Source organism: Pelophylax lessonae (assembly GCF_965119305.1).
Source record: "Pelophylax lessonae genome assembly, chromosome: 13".
Classification (NCBI taxonomy): domain Eukaryota; kingdom Metazoa; phylum Chordata; class Amphibia; order Anura; family Ranidae; genus Pelophylax; species Pelophylax lessonae.
Window position 1 is genome coordinate 46,816,429 of NC_138780.1, and position 21,847 is coordinate 46,838,275.

At 40.8% G+C, this 21,847-nt stretch overlaps 1 protein-coding gene across 1 annotated transcript in view; it reads left to right on the forward strand.

Moving 5' to 3' along the window:
• The window catches only part of LOC309569711 (NACHT, LRR and PYD domains-containing protein 12-like), a 1,096,074-nt gene that overhangs the window by 1,048,282 nt on the left and 25,945 nt on the right, over positions 1-21,847 (forward strand). Inside the window, exons 10-13 of the mRNA XM_082275674.1 lie at positions 5,684-5,848; positions 15,739-15,903; positions 20,123-20,287; positions 21,571-21,735. Coding sequence (XP_082131800.1) covers positions 5,684-5,848; positions 15,739-15,903; positions 20,123-20,287; positions 21,571-21,735 — 660 coding nt within the window. The remainder of the gene's footprint in view (positions 1-5,683; positions 5,849-15,738; positions 15,904-20,122; positions 20,288-21,570; positions 21,736-21,847) is intronic.

The following is a 21,847-nucleotide window of genomic DNA, read 5'->3' on the forward strand; positions in this document are numbered from 1 at the left end:
TAAGAGCCGGTTCACACTGAGGCGACACGACTTCGGGGGGCGACCTGTGAAGTCGCGTGCACCGCTGTGCACCGCGACTTCGGCGCGACTTGCAGGGACTTCACATAATGGAAGTCTATGCAAGTCGCTCCGAGGTCACCCCAAAGTAGTACAGGACCCTTTTTCTAAGTCGGAGCGACTTGTGTCTGTTTGGGCATTCTTCCAAACACCAAACGTTTTGCTCATTTGGCAGGAGCCAAACATTGTATATAGTAGCAGCATTTATTTTACTACTTTATATGACAGCTTTCTGTCAATGTTTGATAAGGAAGCAGTAGGTGCCAGCACCCTTCATGTCCTTGGTAACCAGTGATGTCATCCAGCCCCAGTCAATTTTGAACCAGGTATCCTAGCCCATGAAAACAAGGGGCAGGGGATACGACTGACATCATCACCATTTCCAATTTGGTCAGTGATGTCACTGGGTATACCCTGCCCCTTTGTTTACAGAGGGAGCAGAGAATGTACCGTAATTTGCAGCAAGTTTAGTGACAGAATTAGATGTGCCCATTGGTTGGTGGGATTTGTTTCTTTCCATGAGTTGGTGGGAATCCTTCATCATGACTGACTAGGATCTACATTGCTGGAGGATGTGATTGATAATGGATTTACATTTTGGGAGATTTTTTATTTTTTATTTTTTCGAATTTATATTACAGGATGTCAAAATGTGTGTGTATATTTACCTTTTTTTGGGGCATTACATACCCCCTACTCATTCACAGGGGTACCCTTTATTTTAAAAGAAGCTTCCAAATTCTGATAACACCACCACCACCTGAAAATCCCACATAACCACTGGGCCAGGTGTGGGGAAGAGGTCTTGTCCTTATCAGCATGGGGACAACCCCCCCCCCCCCCCCTGGCGAGGTACCCCTCCATGTCATCACTATATATTTACAAAAGTTGAGGAAATGTGGCCTCGTATGGTTCAGGAGGAAGACGTGTACACTTGGGGCACACATTTTATTATGATGCATTGGTTAAAAGATCTAATGTGATCCGTTTGCTTGCTGGACATTGTATCTCTATCATGTTTAGTGTCTAACTAAATGGCATCTTCTCATACATCAGTGTAAATTTTTTTATGAATATAACTCCATAGCAAGTTTTATGGAAATTGTATGAAACTTAACGTGTTTCTAAACCCAGAACACTGCATTTACTATAACTGGTCTCCCACATTACACAGAACATGGAAATGCAAATTTTTTTTTAGTAAATATATCCAGCTTAATACATTTTCTCATCAACACTATATACTGCAGGAGTCTTGTGACTTCTATGAATGTCTGGTTAAAGCTTGTAGGAGGAGTTTTCAGTCTGCACTGACTGTCCTATCAGGATGAAGGACCCCTGACCCTCTTTCTGGACAGTACTGATTGGCCCTGTACTGATCACATGCACCCTCCCAAGAAGAAAAAACTCTCTAGCAATACACACCAAACTGAGAATGTGCAGCCTGTCCCCTGACTCTGTGTTATCAGGAAATATATTGAGGACAGTGGAAGGAGGAGGGAGTCAGAGAAGACAGGATGAAACAGCTTTTTCCACAATGCTTTACTGTATATACAGACTGATTTTACTATTGTGGGTTTAGTAACACTTTAACTCAGTATGTCATTATAGGTCACTGGGTGTATCCTTCACTAAACTGTTTACAGCTACTGTATTTATGACCAGGAATTTACTATATAACTCCATTAGCAGTGTTTAAGATTTGGGTTAACTTTCTTAGCGGTATTCCCGAACGTGGCTCGGGGTTACATTTCAGAGCCAAAAGCGGTAACCCCGAGCCACACTCGGTGTAGCGCCACAAGCATCGCTGGATCCTGTAAAAGAGGTTACATACCTTGTCACCGGGATCTAGCGATGTGTCTCGGCGGTATCTCGCGGCGGATCTTCCTCCCGATCGTCTCCATGCCCCGGCTTCTGTCTCCTGCGACGCGACGTTCGCAGGGGGGTGGAACCGGCGGTAAATTCAAATGTAAAAACACACCAAACACACTGATATCATTCAAAATAAAAAAAAAATCACATTAGTTTGCCCCCCCAGTGCTCTTTCCTGCAGTTTTACCGTACTTTTTATGTAAAACCCAAACCAGCCCAAATTAACTGTATACATTATATATACAGTTGTGTTCAAAATTATTCAACCCCCACTGAAATTGATTGTTTTGGCCAGTTTGACATTGATTTTGATCATTTAGTCATCCTGCTTACAATTAAATCAAAGAGGCATGTGTAGGTCAGACAAATATAACATAACATTTATAATGAAATAACCACAAATGTCTTTTCTGTGCTCACATCATTATCAGTTTTATTCAACCCCCAAGTGACATTCAATCTTAGTACTTAGTACAACATCCTTTTACAGTTATAACAGCTTTTAAATGTGAAGCATAGCTTGACACAAGTGTCTTGCAGCGATCTACGGGTATCTTCGCCCATTCGTCATGGGCAAAAGCCTCCAGTTCAGTCACATTCTTAGGCTTGTGCACTGCAACTGCTTTCTTTAAGTCCCACCAGAGGTTCTCAATCGGATTTAAGTCTGGTGACTGTGATGGCCACTCCAAAATGTTCCAGCCTTTAATCTGCAACCATGCTCTAGTGGACTTGGAGGTATGCTTGGGATCATTGTCCTGTTGAAAGGTCCAACGTCTCCCAAGCCTCAGGTTTGTGACGGACTGCATCACATTGTCATCCAATATCTCCTGGTACTGAAGAGAATTCATGGTACCTTGCACACGCTGAAGCTTCCCTGTACCTGCAGAAGCAAAACAGCCCCAAAGCATGATTGACCCCCCGCCATGCTTCACAGTAGGCAAGGTGTTCTTTTCTTCATAGGCCTTGTTCTTCCTCCTCCAAACATAGCGTTGATCCATGGGCCCAAACAGTTCTAATTTTGTTTCATCAGTCCACAGAACACTATCCCAAAACTTCTTTGGTTTGTCCACGTGACTTTTGGCATACTGCAGTCGACTCTTCTTATTCTTTGGAGACAGCAAGGGGGTGCGCCTGGGAGTTCTGGCATGGGGGCCTTCATTACGCAGTGTGCGCCGTATTGTCTGAGCAGAAACTTCAGTACCCACATCTGACAAATCTTTTCTCAGTTCCTCAGCAGTCACACGGGAACTTTTCTCCACTCTACGCTTCAGGTAGAGCACAGCAATCGAAGTCAGCATCTTCTTTACTGCCACGACCAGGTAGCGTTTCAACAGTGCCCTTTGCCTTGAATTTGCGAATGATGCTTCCTATGGTGTCTCTTGGTATGTTTAACATCTTTGCAATCTTCTTATAGCCATTGCCCTTCCTGTGAAGAGTAATCACCTCTTCTCTTGTCTTCCTGTACCATTCTCTTGACTTCACCATGTTTGTGACCACACCAGTAAATGTCTAGAAGGAGCTGAGTATCACAGTCATTTTAAAGCTGCCTAATTTGTGCTTATTAGGCTTTATTGCTGCTCCCTGACATCCACAGGTGTTTTCAATACCTGATTGAAAACACTTCAATGAACCTTTGTTCTTCAGAGTGGTAGCCTTTAACCACTTAAGCCCCGGAAGATTTTACCCCCATTCCGACCAGGGGGTATTTTGCGATTCGGCACTGCGTGACTTTAACGGACAATTGCGCGGTCGTGCGACGCTGTACCTAAACGAATTTGGCGTCCTTTTTTTCCCACAAACAGAGCTTTCTTTTGGTGGTATTTGATCACCTGTGCGATTTTTTGATCACGCGCTATAAACAAAAAAAGAGCGTCAATTTTGCAAAAATAGCAATATTTTTCACATTTTTTTATATGAAATTCCCCAAAAAAAAATTTAAAAATCAAAATTTTTTTACTTTTTCGGCCAATTTGTTTTATGCTACCTATGTTTGGTAAAAAAAATCGCAAAAAGCGTATTTTCATTGGTTTGCGCAAAAGTTATCGCGTTTACTAACAAAGGGAAAGATTTCTGTCATTTTTGTTGTTTTTTTTTTAACGTGTAATGGCGGCGATCTGCGATTTTTTTTGCGGTACTGCGACATTGGGGCGGACAGATCGGACCCTTGACTGACATTTTTGACACTTTTGGGGTTACCAGTGACATTTCTACAGTAATCAGTGCTATATATATGCACTGTTACTGTAAAAATACACTGGTAGTGAAGGGGTTAACTTTATTTGGGAGGGAGGGGCTGTGTGTATCCCTAGGGGCGTGCTTTCTACTGTGATTGGCTGGGGCTTGAGCTGTATGGACACTGATCAACGGATCTACATACTAGATCCGAGTGATCAGTATCCTAACAGCAAGGAGAATGACAGGTGGCTTGTTTACACAAGCTGCCTGACATTCTCCCTCTCCCCCGCCGATCGCCGAGTGACCGGCGGACATCGGGTCCGCCGGTCACACGCGCGGGGGGGTCCGTGACCACGCGGGAGCGGGAGCGCGCCTCCGGGGGCGCGCGCTCGCTCCCTAGACCCTCACAAGCTAGTGACGTAGCCCTACGTCACTTTGCCTGTGAGGGGCTGACTGCCGACGTAGATCGGCGTTAGGCAGTCGGCAAGTGGTTAAGGGGTTGAATAATTGTGTCAATGAAGAATTCACAAAAGAAACATTTACTACTGTATTACAAAACCAATTGATGTAATTTTAGTTGCATATGGTTCTTTAAGACGTCCTTGTAGGATTTCATTCTGAATACAATTACAAATGTACACTAAATTCCCTAAAACCCTTTACAGCATTGGGGGTTAAATAATATTGAACACACATATATATATATATAATATATATATATAATAAATGTATACAGTTGGTTTGGGCTGCTCATTCACAAGAATTACATGCAAAATAATGGTACCGCTTTCAGCACCTAAAATCCAAAAGAATCATACCGCCAGGGAGGTTAATGGAGGTTTATGACAGCTCTGCTTTGTTTCTAGCTTGTGGTTGTTTTCTGTCAATGGTGCCTTAATCTGTCCCGAGGCTTAATAAAGTTTTCACCTTCTCTGTCAATGTGGCTTAAGCTCAGCTGTGTTCCAGTGGAGGTGATATGAAGTTTCTCCCCATCTCTGGCAGTCCACCCAGACATAAGATTTACGCTGGCCATTTTGTCACTTACTGCCTTCTGTTCAACATGATGTTCTCATTTTCTGCACACATTCTTGGGTTATCAGATCTCATTATCATTACAGAAGAAAACAAACAGAGATCAGTATCAATATTAATTCACTTCATCACTAAAAAAAGCAGCACACTTACATTAAAGCTTGCATGAAACAGCATGGATAGGATACACCTGAGACCAAGCAGCTGTGATCAGTGTAAGGCTGTAGGCATCACTGAGCACACAAAAACCAAGGATGACAGGACGCCAGCCAGCTCAAGGTATGGATATTCATGGTATGGATATTCATGTCGGCGTTTTCAGCTGCATGCGAGGATGACCGCTGTCACAATTCCTGGTGGATGTCGGGAGAGGGGTGTGAATTTGTTTTTTTCAAATAAAATTATATTTACTGGAGTTTTATAAACTGAACTATTATAGGTTTTAAAGAGAAATGAGTTCCATTGATGTACAGAATAGTTGCATTCTTTGCAGGTGGAGAATTATTATTATTATTTTTTATGGTAACATTCTTCTCTTCTTCTACAGTTTGTATGATAATCACCTGACAGACAGTTCGTGCTCCCACCTGGCATCTGGAATAAGAAATAACCAGACACTGAGGAAACTGAACTTGTCTGCTAATAATCTGGAGGGTCCTCATTTCAGTGATCTGATGGCAGCTCTGACAACAAGCCGGATAGAGGAACTGTGGTGAGTATACTGCACCAGGACTGAGTGATGGTCTTGATCTTGTAATGAAAATTACACATAGCCAATCCCAGACAGTTGTGTAATTCTTGGATCCACTCTGTTATCAGCCATGGTATAATGTTCTTCTAAAACCTTGTTAATATCTGATATTTTGCTTTGCCTTGTAACCAGTAAAATAGATGATATCTTAGGAGCTTATACTGTATGAGGGAATCTGATCTTACTACAATGAGAAATCAGAGCCAAGCTCCCTATCAGTCATTGCTGCACATCCATCTGCTATTCAGTGTTGGGTCTTTCCATTACTTTACTTCCACTATTCTGTTTTAGAGGATCTCCCTATCACTGCACATCCCCTATTCAGTGTCAGTGGATCTTCCTATTACTTCCTATGAGTACAGAACTATTGTCAATAGAGATAAATTAAATATCAGATAACAATCATCCCATCCAATCACTAGAAATGCTGATGCTGGCCTCACACTCTCTTCTGATATGATTCATGTTCCATACACAAAGAGTTTATAGAATAACATGAGTCATGTCAGTGGTATTCTGTGATCACCCTAAGTATGGAGAAATCACCATCTCTACACATGTATAGCGCAACCCCTGAAGGAGCCACTAGTTCAATGGGTCTTCTGATACTAGTCTCGACTATGTTGATACCTCGACCACTCTGACACACCCAGTAAATTCACACAATTTAAGGTTTAGCAACAACCCTGTCTGAAGAAAAGGGACAATAACACAGTTGAAGAGTAAATCTCATATATTAAGGCTAGAAGCTTATAGATTTTTTTTTTTTTTTTTTACCATAAAATAGGCAACAGAACAAATAGGATATAAAAGGGTGGTACACTATACAGGTTTAAGGGTGGATTTATACAGAATCACTCATGTGCAATAACCAGAGGCCTACACCTTCACTATCTACCCAAGTCAGCTTAAACAAAAAAAAGATCCCTGAGATGCAGGATTTCCTAGGGTCTTACAGCCACAAATAGACCATGGATGGTGAAATTGTAGCTAAACTAAGTAAGATAGGGGCAGTCTCGGGATGGTTTCTTCTGCCAGCTATCATTGGGGCCCTTTAACGGTGGTGCACTGGTAGTAATGAGTAGATGGCACAACCTGCATTCAGTTTAAAGTACAATGAGGTTCAGGGGTGCTTTGTAGTGGTGTAGAGTAATCAAGAAGAACGAACGGTAGCTAACCCAATATAGAGTCAGTTCAGAATAGTAGGGTAATCCCGAGTGGATGTTAGGATCTCAGTTTAAGATGGTTCACATGTGGTGGACATTAACCCAGGGGGGGGGGGTAGGGAGTATGGCAACAGTGGGCAGTTATGAGACTTAGTTCCTGCCATACAGTATATAAAATGGGTTAAGAACCCTTTTACAAGTTCTGTACTTCAGCATTGACTACTTATGGAGGAGAGGCCCCTCATAGATCGATTACTTAAGTTCCGGCAAACCCACACAAGAATTGCTGATGATGACTGGCAAACTAGCTTGCTTTCTCTGGAACCGATGAGCAGCAGGTGCAGCAATGTTCTCTTACTGCTACACAGGTCTGCACCTAGCAGAGTCCCTGGTTAGCTGGACAGGCTATCCCAGAGGTCTGTACTCTTCAATGTGCTGGCGCTATTTGCCCCAAACATGTTTTTAGCAGTGCACTATGGATCCCTCCACTCCTGCTTCTGGTACCATGGCCTCCTGGGAAATGTAGTCCTTTTTAGCATTTGGGTAACACCACTGCTATTCAGCAAAACTACCTCTCCTGCAATCTTCTTCAGCAGCACTTTCTCCTAACCCAATGCTGCCCAATAAGGGAATGGCATATGACACCCATGGAGTGGTAGCAGACATGTCTGAGTTTGTTGTTCCAAATTAGCAGTCTAAAAGTTTTAAAAGGGGCTGATCCACCAGTACCTGCCTACACATATACTGTATATTTATATTGATGTGTCTACTCCATTATAACATTGAAAAAAAAAATATATTTAATTATAGATATATAAAATTTAGTGCCCCTTCTGCCTAGGGTAGAGGATAACTTGCCTCCAGGTAAGGGAGAGGGCTGACATTACCCCAGAGTGGGGCCAAAGCCACATTGGAGATAGTCAAGACAATTATGGGCACCAGTCACATTAGTCATTTTCTCACAGGGACTCACAGGGTACAGGCCTCCTCCAGAAACAGGGCTCCAGACTTTGCCAAACCTTCTCCTCCTTCCAAGGGAATGCCAGGACTCACCAGACTTCCATGCCTATCCACTATCATGGACAAGGATCATGGCCCGGGTTTCAAAGCATACATGCAGTGCTAATGAGTTATTATATGGACTTTTATAAGGACTTTGTTTTATACAATAAAATACGTTTTTATTGAATATACATATTTATTTTATGTTTTCTAGCACTTTATTGTGTGTATCACAATTAATATTTATTGCGCTACTGTTTTCTTTGATGTGGCACCTATGATCTTTGGGTACATATGAGAATTCTCTGTTCCAATATGTTTATGTTTAAGTAGCAGCAGTTAGGTAGGTTTTAGCGGATTGTCCTAAGCGCAGGGGCTTACCATATTACTACTGTATTATTTTATACAGAGTTTTTGTAAGCGACTATTTTGATGCACGTCTACATGCATTGACGCCAAGCTGCCTATTTAACGGAGAGCCTAGTGTGTGATGTTCTTCAGCTTTCCAGTGATCCTTGTTCCTGTGTTCCTGCTTTGCTGACTGATTTTCCATTGCTGTCCCAGCTTGCTCCTGACCTTGCTCTGTCGATTCTGGATACTGACCTCAGCTTGCCTCTGACTAATCTCTGCCTGCTTCCCTGGTACTGACCTCGGCCTGCTTTCTGACCATGCTGCTGCCTCACCATGTATGACCCTAGCGCACCTTGACTACATCTCTGACCGTGGCAGTCACCTGCTACCAAGCTACTGGCACCCATTTTTTTGAGTCTTGAACCTCTGTCACCACATTCAGGAGGTCTCAGAAGCAGAGCCGCAAGGGAAGCTCTCTCATCAACTCAGCCACCAACCAAGGTACCCCACAAATATCCAGCCATGTCTGAGGCCAACAAATTACAGCTCTGACCCAAGCTATGCAGAATTTGCAGGAGGGATACTTCCACTTTGAAGGACGGATACAGAACCTGTCTGCCACTGCTATCACCTCGGCTCCTGGCCCAGCAAGAAGTGCAGCTGTGCCAGCTTTCACTTATAGGAACTCTCAACCGTTGCCTCCTACTGTAGTTATATCACCACCAGAACTTCAGGTGCTAACCCCTTAATGCTTTTTAGGCAATCAGAGGAAATGTGCATATGAAAATGCATGTGAACTGTACTTTGTTTTGTAATCCCGCACTTACTCATGGGAATCAGTAAAGGTGGTGTTCATTATCTCCTTGCTGACCGATGAGGCCCAGTTATTGGCACACCACCTGCTTGGAACTATTCAATCCTATCCTTAATTCAGTAGCAACATTTTTTGAATCAATGGCTCAACTTTACAATGATCTTTAACACACAGTTACAGTACATGCACTTCAACAGAGTCAGTGACTGGTGGAAGACTATACCTGCGCATTTCACAGATGGACAGCTGGAATGATGCTGTTCTAAAGTATCAGTATTGCTTGGGCTTATCAGATGTTTTGAAAGACTAATTTGCTCAGGTTGTGGCACCTGAATCTCTGGAAGACCTGGTGCAACTCGCCATCCAATTAGTTTGCCGGCTTTGAGAATGGTGATCTGAGCTCTTTTAGACTGACATGGATGATGCCCAAAGTCCAAACTGCTGTGCTGCCTAATCCACCAGCCCAATCAGTAGTCACAGTGGGTAAAGAAAAGAATCCCTCCCTTATAAAATAATCACATTTTATTGCTTTTATGGCTAGCCTGAAATGAAGACAGACACAGTTTTTGTTTTATCCAGCTGTATTTACTTTTACTTAAAAAAAAAATATAACACCAACATGTCAGAAAAAAAAAAAAATCGAAAGCAGAATAACTGAGTTGGAAAAAGGATCATCCCCTTGTGCCAGTATTTTGTTGAGCCACCTTTTGCTTTAATTACAGCCTAACTTTGTTCATCTAGACTTTATATCTTTGATAGCAATATCTGCCCACTCTTCTTTGCAGAACTTCTCAAGTTTAGCTAAATTTGATGGTGACCGTTTGTGGACTACAGTCTTCAAGTCGATCCACAAATTTTCAATGGGGTTTAAGTCTGGGCTCTAACTAGGCCATGAAAGGGCATTTTTGCTGTGTGCTTTGGTTCATTGTCATGTTGGAAGGTAAACCTTCTTCTCATTGACAACTTTCTGGTAGAGGGCAGCAAGAATTTGATAATATTTTGACCCATCCATTTTTCCTTCTATCCTGACAAGTAGAAAGCCCTCTTCACTTCAATCCCAGTTATACAGCATCCTGATCGTGCTCTGCCTTGTGTGTTTGAAGTTGATGCCTCTGAAACAGCAACATGGGCTGTATTGTCACAACAACACTGTCCACAAGCCATACTGCACCTTGTGGCCTTTTTAACTCGAAGTTGAGCCAATCTGAGAGGAATTATGATGTGGGTGACAGGGAATTGCTGGCTATTAAATCAGCATTTGAAGAGTGGAGATACCTACTGGAATGTGCAGCACACCCTGTTCTACTTTTTTTGGAAAAACAAAAACCTTGAGTACCTTAGGTCCACTATATGTCTGAGGCCTCAACAAGCTAGGTGGGCTTTGTTTTTTTTTCAAGATTTTCTTTTTACATCATGTATCATCCAGAATCCAAGAATGACAAGGCAGATGCCTAATCCTGTATTTTTCTAAAAACCCCTGAATCATCTTCATCAGATACCATCTTGTCATCCCGGAATTTTTTATTAATACAGCCTGACCTGATGTTTTTTATTAAACAAGCTTCTGCACTTTGCTCGGAACCTTACAGCAGCATTTGCCAGAAAAGAGAAGGTATGTGGTGACACAATAACAAAATCTTTGTTCCACAGGAATTTCGGCCACTGGTGTTCAGCACTTTCCATGACCACCCTTGGGCAGGGCACTTTGGGACATACAGTATATGGACATTAAATTTGATCCAGCATTCCTTCCAGTGGCCAAAGCTTAGTCAGGATTGTAAGGATAATGTGAGGTCTTGCACAAACAAATCTAAATTGTGGGGCCTACTTAGACTTAGATATTATTTCCATGGACTTCATCATGGACCTCCCTCCTTATGAGGGGTTTACTTCCATCTTTGTGGTCATAGATCCTTTGTCCAAGATGTCGGACTTTATTGCTATGATTGGCACTCCTACAGCTTCAGCGATAGCACATGCCTTCTTTAAAGACGTAGTGCGACTACACGGGGTACCAAGGAACATTGTGTCTGACAGGGTTGTACAATTCACTTCTAGATTTTGGAAGCCACTGTGCATGGCCCTGAAGAATGAAATTTGCTTATCCTCTGCATACCATCCTCAGATTAATGGCTAGACAGAGTGTAATAATCAAACACTGGTGCTGTACTGCTCTGCTGCCCCATGCAGAATTTGCATATACCCAGGCAATCCATACTTCCACAAAACAGGCTCTGTTTTGGGCTAACTATGGGTTTCACCATACCTTCCTACCAGATATCACGCTGGAAACAGAGTTGCCCGCTGTTCAAGATAAGCTAGCCTTTCTTTAATCAAACTCTCAACTACTCCAAGAATTCATGCAGAAAGCTCAGGAAGACAGCCAAATGCACTATGACAGAAAGCAGAGAGCAAAAAGTCTGGCTATTCATGGCTAATCTGAAGCTTACATGCCCTTTATGGAAGTATGGTCCAAGATATATTGGGCCTTTTGAGGTATATCTAGCATGTGCTTGAGGTGAGTGTAGGAGGAAAGCATATTACTGGCCAGGAATAACCTGAATCATGGAATTGGGTTAGGGTTATTAGAGGCTAGGGCTGGATGATTCATGCTGGCAGCTCTCTCTGGTACCCCCCCCTGGTCTAGAAGGTTGTAGAATCTTCTAGAACTAGAGGGTGAGGGGTGAGGAGGGGCAGCCATTGATATTTGTGGGGCCTCAGCCAATCTCCAGAGGTAGGCCAGTGGGGGGCTGAGACTACCCTATAAATAGACATGGTGCCATGCCAGCAGGGAAATCGATGGAAGATGGAGATGCAGTGTTGAGGAGGCTGTTGGTGGTCCTTGAGGCAATCCCCCTAGTCTTGGGAGAGGTGTCTTACCTCTGGTGCTGGAAGGATCATGTCTGAAGCACAAAAGGAGGAGGCTTTCCTGGAGGCACTGGAGAAAGAGAGGACAGAGTGAGTAGTGCAACACTGTGGGGACTAGTAAAGGGATGAGACTGTTACATGTACCCAGTCTCTCTTGAAGACAGTGGTGTGCTTAAGTCTTCTATCCTTTCCCTGGGAGGTCTCCTGAGAGTCCGCTGGGTGGGCAGAGGAAGAGTCAGTCGACCAGACTGGTGTAGAGAGGCAGCCAGGAGGGCTGTTGAAGGAGGGAGATGTAGCCAGGTGGGCTGGCATTGCCTGAAGAAGTGGTGCTGGGATCAGTGGCAACAAGGGAATCAGTTTCACTCCAATTGTGCTACTTGTAAGGGACTTTGGGTTCCTGCCAGTAAGGGGCTTCTTTCTACTGAACTGACAAGAGGCCTGTCACTTCCTTCAAGAGTGAACCAACAGGGGCTGTATAGAGGAAGAGAGGAACAAAGTGTGTGCAGGTGGAAAGCTGAAGAAGTTGGAGCTGTATATAGGAAGCTGTATATAAGAGACTGTAAATAGGGAGTTGCCCCTGAAGATTTTGTTTAAGTCAAGTGGGCATCACATAATCTCCCATCCCTATCCGAGTTGTTAACCCCCTAATAAATAACAAAAACAAAGTTCTGGACTGTTCTCTGACTCTAAAGTGCCTGCAAAGATGTGGTGTGCCTGGCTGTGTAGCAATGGGAAATCCTAATTTTGCAGCTCCTACGTGGGGTGTGCTACAAAAAGAAAATCAATCCTGTGTCTTACGAAACTGGTGTTATCCAGTACTTACAAAATGTACCCAGTGTTTCATGTATCTTTACCTTAAGTGTTTGTTTAAGACATTTTTTATCTTAATTCATCCTGATCATGCTCTGCCTTATGTGTTTGAAGTTGATGCATATTACATATTTTATTGTTTTCAAAATTGTGGTTATATTTTGTTTATAGCGCAAAAAGAAAAAAAATGCAGAGGTGATAAAATACCCCCAAAAGAAATCTCTATTTGTGGGGAAAAAAATACATAATTTTTATTTGGGTACAGGGTCACAAGACCACATGAATGTCAGTTAAATCAACGCAGTGCTGCATTGCAAAAAATGGCCTGGTTAATAAGGGGGTAAAACCTTCCGGACCTGAAGTGGCTAAACCTTGTACCTCTGTCACCACATTCAGGGGTGCTTAGACCAGAGTCACAAAGAAAGCCCTCTTGTTAACTCAGCCATCAACCAAGTTGCATGGCATTTTTTTTAGGCCACATGCGTTTGCTAAGTGTAAACACATTTTTACAAAAAATAAGAAAAAAAAAAAAAAGTTGAGCTGCAGTCATAGCTTGGGAAAAGAACCCTAAAAAATGCCCAAAAAAACGCCAGCGCCAAAAAAAAATAATGCCCAGGTGTGTTTTTGCAGCAGGCGTTTTTTTGGGCATTTTTTTGGGGTCTTTGGAGGCAGGCAAAACATCTGAAAATTCTGTATAGGGGTATATATACACACACACTTATATGTATTTTACACATACACATATATAGGTGTGATAGGAGCGGAGACATATTGGTGTTAATTATTTCATTAGCGCAAGTATAGTGTTCTGTTACTTTCACACCTATATATGTGTATGTGTATATATACATATAAGTGTGTGTGTATATATACCCTTATACAGAAGTTGAGATGTCATGCCTGCCTCCAAAGAACCCAAAAAAATGCCCCAAAAAAAACCCTGCAATAACACACCTGGGCATTTTTTTTTTGGCGCAGGCGTTTTTTTGGGCATTTTTTTGGAGGCAGGCAAAACATCTGAACTTCTGTATAAGGGTATATATACACACACACTTATATGTATTTATACCCATACACATATATAGGTGTGAAAGTAGCAGAACACTATACTTGCGCTAATGAAATAATTAACACCAATATGGTTACGCTCCTATCACACCTATATATGTGTAAAATACATATAAGTGTGTGTGTGTATATATACCCCTATACAGAAGTTCAGATGTTTTGCCTGCCTCCAAAGACCCCCAAAAAAATGCCCATAAAAACGCCTGCAGCAAAAACACACCTGGGCGTTTTATTTTGGGGCTGGCGTTTTTTTTGGGCATTTTTTTGGGTTCTTTGGAGGCAGGCAAAACATCTGAACTTCTGTATAGGGGTATATATATATATATACACACATACTTATATGTATTTTACACATACACATATATAGGTGTGATAGGAGCGTAACCATATTGGTGTTAATTATTTCATTAGCGCAACTATAGTGTTCTGCTACTTTCACACCTATATATGTGTATGGGTATAAATACATATAAGTGTGTGTGTATATATACCCCTACACAGAAGTTCTGATGTTATGCCTGCCTCCAATAACCCCCAAAAAATGCCCAAAAAAATGCTTGCTACAAAACCGGCAAGGTGTGAAAATAGCAAAGTCATAGCCCTGTTCTATAAGTGACCTAATACAAACGATCTTTTTTTTTATGTTTCTGGACATGCTACAGAGCTGAAACTTCACATGTACACTTTTTAGACCCCCCAGACACAAAATCAAAAAATCTCTTTTTTTTTTTCAATAATTGGCTCTCTATCAAAAAAGACAATTTTTAAGAACTTTTTTTTGTGTGATTAATAGTCCCTGGGGCATGACCCAGAACCCTAGGCACTTTTTAGGGGCATTTATTGGGTTTTAGGGCTTCAAATTTGTGTTTTTTTATTACCGAAGTTCGGGTCCCATTGATTTCAATGGGGTTCCGAAATCCGGGCCGAACTTTTGGGAAGTTCGGGTGTTCTGGTAAAACCGAACTTTTCAAAAGTTCGATCATCCCTACTTGGAAACACATCTGACCATAAACCTCCTTGTTGTTGCCAGAAAGGACATACAGTAAATGCTCAATAGCTTAAGACTGCTGCAGTCCCAATGACTATTTCCCTGATTGCCAGTGACACCCAGTGGGGGCAACAGGAAACAGCAGTAACCCTCAACCTAAAGCCTCGTACACATTCAACGATTGTTGGCCGTGAATTTTCGGCCAACGTCCGATCGGCCGATTGTCGGCATGTTAGTATGATGCTTCCGACAACCGACTGCGACTTTTTTCGGCCGAAAAAAATCTGGGGTGCATGCTATAAAATTTTTGTTGGCCGTCAACAGAACGGCCGATTGTTCGTCAGTCAGTACAGATTTCGGCAGACAAAAATCAGATGAGCAAGACTGGGCATGCTCAGAGAAGAAAAAACACACGGAAAGTAAACCAGCACATGACATCACTTCTGAAGTTGGTTGTTGTTGGCCGAAAAAATTTGTGTGCAGTCTAGAGCACATTTCAACCAACACAACAACACTGGACAAAAGACGGCCGATCGGTCGGCCAACAATCCTTGCGTGTGTACAAGGCTTAAGGGAGAAACCAAGTAATAAAATCTACAAATTGGCCTGGGCAGATTACTACCCAGAAAAACTACATTTACTAGACACCTTAAATAACAGGGTGGTTACAAACATAAATGATTCTAAAAATGAGAAATTAGTTCTGTTGTTTATAGAGAATATTTACATTCATTATTGAGTGATGAAGCTCATTTTCTGCTTGTAACATTATTCTCTTTTACAGTTTGTGGAATAATCACCTGACAGACAGTTCTTGCCCTCAGTTGGCATCTGGAATAAGAAATAATCAGACGCTGAGGACATTGGACCTGACTGATAACTATCTGGAGGGTCCTCATTTCAGTCATCTGATGGAAGCTCTGATAACAAGCCAGATAGAGGAATTACAGTGAGTATAACAGGACTGACTGAGACATTAATATTCAAAGCCAGTTATACATCTAACAACATTAATAATAGATAATATAAATACTATATAAATATGATAATGTAATGAAAATACATCTTGAGATGTAGCTAGACAATTCTGGACTGGTTTCTTAGATCCTATCACACACTGTTATCAGCCATAAAATAATCTGAATATAAACGTCCTCCCAGATGCTAAGAGAACATTTAAAAATGTTTAAACTTTGCAGTTGCAACACATTGATTTCCATGGGGGAGCCACAGACTGATTTGGGCTGGAAGATTTTATCAGTATTCCCTCTGATTAGGCTTGGTTAATCCTTTCACTGTCCTCACCACCACTACAATGGAGCTGTAAAAGAATGAAAATAAACCTGTGGCTGGTATAACATCCATGGGTTTGTCTTCTTTTGTGCCTCGCCCATGTTTAGATGACTGTAGAAGTGATCTGAGTGGATATATACGGCCACCTTACCACTCTTCTATGTGTGCAGGCAAGTGGTTGGGTGCTCTCACCCTCTGTGCAGCAGCTCCCGTATCACTGTCTCTTGGCTCACCTTGCAACACCCCCCCCCCCTTCTAGTTCCAGACCACTGGAGGCATTTAGAATGGAGAGCCAATTGGAGGAGTTATAGCCTAACTCTATTCTGATGGGCTATAGCTGTTTTTAATGTGACCTAGTTACAATTTGGGGTAATTTTCTTTCATTTAAAAGCAAAAGAAATAATCAGCGCAATCCGTAAAGTAAATCTAAATCGTGATATTTGATGGCTGCTCACATTAAGTGCTTTCACTACACCCAGAGGATAACTAATAAATACAATGCAGCGCCAATCAATAAATAATCATAAATAGTGTAAATAAATAAATTATTAAATAGTGAATAAATAAAGTGTATAAAGTGAATTGGTGCACCAATAAAGTCCAAGAGGTATCAAATAGTCTATAATAAATATTAAAATGTAATAAATATATAAATAAATAAATCTTCAGTGCTGAATAAATATAAGGTGCTGGTGCTCACTCCACACTCTGGTGATCCGTGTAATAATGTGCTCAATAGCAGCTCACCTTAATGTCTGACCCATCTGTCACATGAGTCAAACAAGCTTTAGCACTAATGCCATAGAGTAATGCCATACACCTCCTTCCTTCTCCAGATTAAAGGATGAAGGGTTTCTGACAGGAATCTCCAACCGTAATCCTTAGTGCTCTGTCTCCTCCACCCTCCTCTTATGTGGCTCCAGGTCACATTCAACAATGGTGCATATGATGGTGTAACTTGACTCCACTGATGAAGTTACGTCACACCTGTAACTTCATCAGTGGAGTCAAGTTACAGGGGTGACGTAACACGTACGGGGCGGAGCCTGCACACGGAAGCCACATCCCAGCTGAGTCGGAAGAGACTGTTGCAGCCCGCACTGCTTAAGTGCTTGTCCATGTGAGTTTTATTTTATATGTCCTCGGCAAATAAATACTTGTTTGACTCATTGTGACAGATGGGTCAGACATTAGGGTGAGCTGCTATTGAGCACATTATTACACGGATCACCAGAGTGTGGAGTGAGCATGAGCACCAGCACCTTATATTTCTTCAGCACTGAAGATTTATTTATTTTTTAAATTTTGATATTTATTATAGACTATTTGATACCTATTGGACTTTATTGGTGCACCAATTCACTTTATGCACTTTATTTATTCAATATTTAATTATTTATTAATTTACACTATTTATGATTATTTATTGATTGGCGCTGCATTGTATTTATTAGTTATCTTATTTCATTTAACCCATTCTCAGTTGCCCCCCTGTATATTATCCTCGTCCCAGGCCAGTCACTGAATTACAGCCATTGTACTGGAAAATGCTTAAAATATCTAGAAATCTGAAATATACATACTTTTTAAATTTACCATACAGAGCTGACATCATATATATAAATTGTCACATATATGGGTTGTCAATATTCACAATGAATTGCAGAAAATAAATAAATCGAAAAAAATCGTAGTAATACAATGTCATACAAAATATCTTATACATTATACCAAATAAATCTACAATGTTTTTCCCTTGCCTATTAAAAAATAAATTCAGGGTATTTTTAAAACCAAAATAATTAATGAAAATCTTGTGTGCTAAAAAAGTATGGAATTTTTTTTTCGTATATAAAGAATCTAAAATTATTGTTTATTAAAGGGCTCCTTATGAAAAATTCAAAACGCACAGGATTACAATTTTTTTAGTAACTAATTAAAACAGATTAGGTTATAAGTGGTAATACATGGGAGGAATCTGGTCTTACAGCAATGAGACATCAAAGCCTCATAAGAGTTTCATGTCATTTGAGCTGTCATGTCACCTGCTATTCAGTATTGGGTTTTTTCCATTACAGCACATCCACTGTTCAGTGCTGGCAGATCTCCCCATTGATACATATCCACTGGAATCTCATGTTTTAACTTTTTCATCATCATCTATTTTTTTTAAAATGCATGGGAGAAGCCTAACATAAAAGGTATGGAAGTTATTGGCTACCCTCTAATTTAGTACACATTACCCATGAGCTGGATAAAGGTATGAGTAATATTGGTCCTTTTGGCTCTGGCTCCATGTACCAAGAGGGCTATGTTGTTTATAGATCATAGAATGTAATGCTCAGATCCCCACCCCCTGATTTTCAAGGGGGTGAGATGTATCATCATGGCCGATCAGTATAATATTACATAAAAATTTATAAATGGATGTTTGGTCATTCACACTATTTGGCTCTGAGGAAGAGTGTGGTCCCTTGAAACACTTAAGCCGTCATGAATGCTGTGTGACCTTCCCATCAGTTGAGGGCTGTGGACCTGGAGGCAATCTTGTTTGTTTCTTATGACATGCTCAGTTGTGTATTGTGCTTGTGAGTATAATACTTGTTTTAATCATGAAATTAAATTGAATAATGGTAATGCACTAGGTCAGTGCATTGCTCTCTTTATTGTTGTTTGTTAGTCCACATATCCACTATTCAATGTTGGGGGCAGAGGTGGGGGACTTGAGTCACATGACTTGACTTAAGTCAGAATTAAGTCACCAGTTTGAGGACTTGAGACTTGCTTGACTAAAATTAATAAAAGACTCGACTTGACTTTGACTTGGTATTCATGACTTGAGACTTGACTTTGACTTGAGACATATGACTCGAAATGACTTTACTTTTTTAAGTTATTAAATATTTGCATTTTCTCAAGATGTGTTAAAGCAAAATGAATGTGCCTGTTATGTTTCTGACACCACAGTCACTTAAAACACCTCAGTGTGTTCTGATTTTTAGGACACTGGCTGTTTAACAATGGAAATACTTAACATGTTTTTAGTGACTGTGGTGTTGAAACATGACCGGACGAAGGATTTTGAGCTATTTGAGCATTCAAAGTGTTTCTTTAATATGCCAAGAAAAAAGCACTAAGCAGTTTTGTTAATGTTGAAAATAAAACAAAACCTTTCCTGACCACTGACTTTTAACTGATTTAAAGGTGAAAATTGGGGAAGATCAGTATTTTGACTTGATTTGTGACTTGACCAAAACAAATGACTTGACTTGCTTGACTTCTAGCAGGGACTCGACTTGACTTGCTTGCTTTTCGCCACAATAACTTGGGACTTGCTTGAGACTTGAAGGTTAAGACTTGAGACTTGCTTGTGACTTGCACATGTGTGACTTACTCCCATGTCTGGTTGGGGGTCTCCTCATTACTACCCATCTGTTGTTCATTGGTGGGGATTTCTCATTACTACACATCCACTATTCATTATTGGTTGCTCTTCCCATTACTGAACGTCTGCTTTTTAGTAGTGAGGGATATTTCCATTACTGTATATCCCCTATTTACTGCCAGGAATCTTCCTGTTACTTTCAAAAAATACAGAGCTCTTATCAGCAGAGAAAAAATAATAACAGATAAAGTAATGTTAGTGGTATTCTGTGGTCATCTTGTGTATGGAGATATCACCATCTCTACACATGGATGGAAATATGGACATATGTCTACTATATTATAACATCTCTTATAAAATGATATTTACTTGTGTTTTATAAAGTGATCTGATATAAACGATTCCGATAAAGCTAAATTCATGTAAGAAATAGATGTAATCTTGGGCGAGGAGCTTCGTTTTCTTCTGGTAACGTTCTTCTCTTCTATAGTTTGGATGGTAATCACCTGACAGACAGTTCCTGTCCCCACCTGGCATCTGGAATAAGAAATAACCAGACACTGAGGTCACTGGACCTATCTGATAACAATCTGGGAGGTCCTCATTTCAGTGATCTGATGACAGCTCTGACAACAAGCCGGATAGAAGTATTACTGTGAGTAAAAGAGGACTGACTGAGATAACATTCTGATACACCGTTACATCCAAACTATCTAAATCAAATAATGCCAAAATGATACCTATAGCTAATCCCAGACAGTTGTCTAATTTATGGATCTAGGCACTCTGTTATTAGCAATAAAAACGTTTTTTTATAACCTTTTAAAATTGGATTTTCCATTTACTCTAATAACTAATAAAAATGATGACATTTTAGGTGGTCATACACTAGGGAGTCTGATCTTTTTTTTTTTTTTTTTTCAAAAAAGCTTTATTGAACAAGTACACAATAAAGAAGAGTACAACAGTTGGATCATTCCGATCAACATTCTCGGTGATCCAATAGTAACTGAATAGGTAACAAAACCAAAGATACATAATATAACCTAACAAGGAACTTATTAAAAAGAGAATTCAGAGGCAAATGTGTAGGGGTTATTGAGTTGAATCCATTAAAGAATAATATGAATTTCAGTAGAATTGTTTTCCTTTATAAAGTATAGGTGGATTATATTTATAGAATCTCTATGTAGGATAGGATCACTAAAGTATCACGGAGGTAATTATATATGGAGCTTTATGAAAAGGAAATAATGGGGGAACATGCCCGCATGTTCCCTGGATGGAGGGGGGGGTAGGTGAAGGAAGGAGGAGGGAAAGGGGGAGAGGGGGGGGGAGACAAGTAAGGATAGCATCTATGCCAGATTTATGAACACTTGTCACAATCGAATGCAAAAAAGATGTATATTCCATTAAAAGATAATTTTTGATTCTATTAGGATGATTCAACTATCTGGGAGTATGTATCTGTATTTTTAAATGTTAACCAAGGTTGCCAGAGCTTAGCAAATTTGAGTGGAGTGTCATGAGCAATTGCAATGAGCTCTTCCATCTCGGACAATTTTTCAACTTGTGAGAACCATTCTCTGATGGAGGGAGTAGTAGCCGTTCCCCAGTGTGTAGGGATACACAGTCTCGCAGCATTGATTAGGAAAGTAGTCAATGATTTATAAGATGGAGGATTGTATTGATGATGTAGGTGTAGGAGATCCTACTTCAATGAGCAATCAAGACATTATATGACATACTTACCACCTGACATGACCACCGATATTGAGAGTCGGGGATCTCCCCATTACTGCACATCCCTTATTCAGCTTTGGTATCTCCCCAACAACTTCCTAAGAACAAAGCTCAGCATAGATTAATACAATTTCAGAAGAAAATCATCCAGAGAAATTAATTTTCTTCTGTTAACATTCTTCTCTTCTTCTACAGTTTGTCTGACAATAACCTGAAAGACAGTTCCTGCCCCCACCTGGCATCTGGAATAAGAAATAACCAGACACTGAGGACACTGAATCTGTCCTTGAACAATCTGGAGGGTCCTCATTTCAGTGATCTGATGGGAGCTCTGACAACAAGCCGGATAGAGGAATTATAGTGAGTATAACATAAACCGAGACAATCATTTTCTGGGGCAGCTTCATATCTAATGCACATAAATAGTATATAAATGTGATAATGAAATCAAAATGTGTCACAGACCTCATGC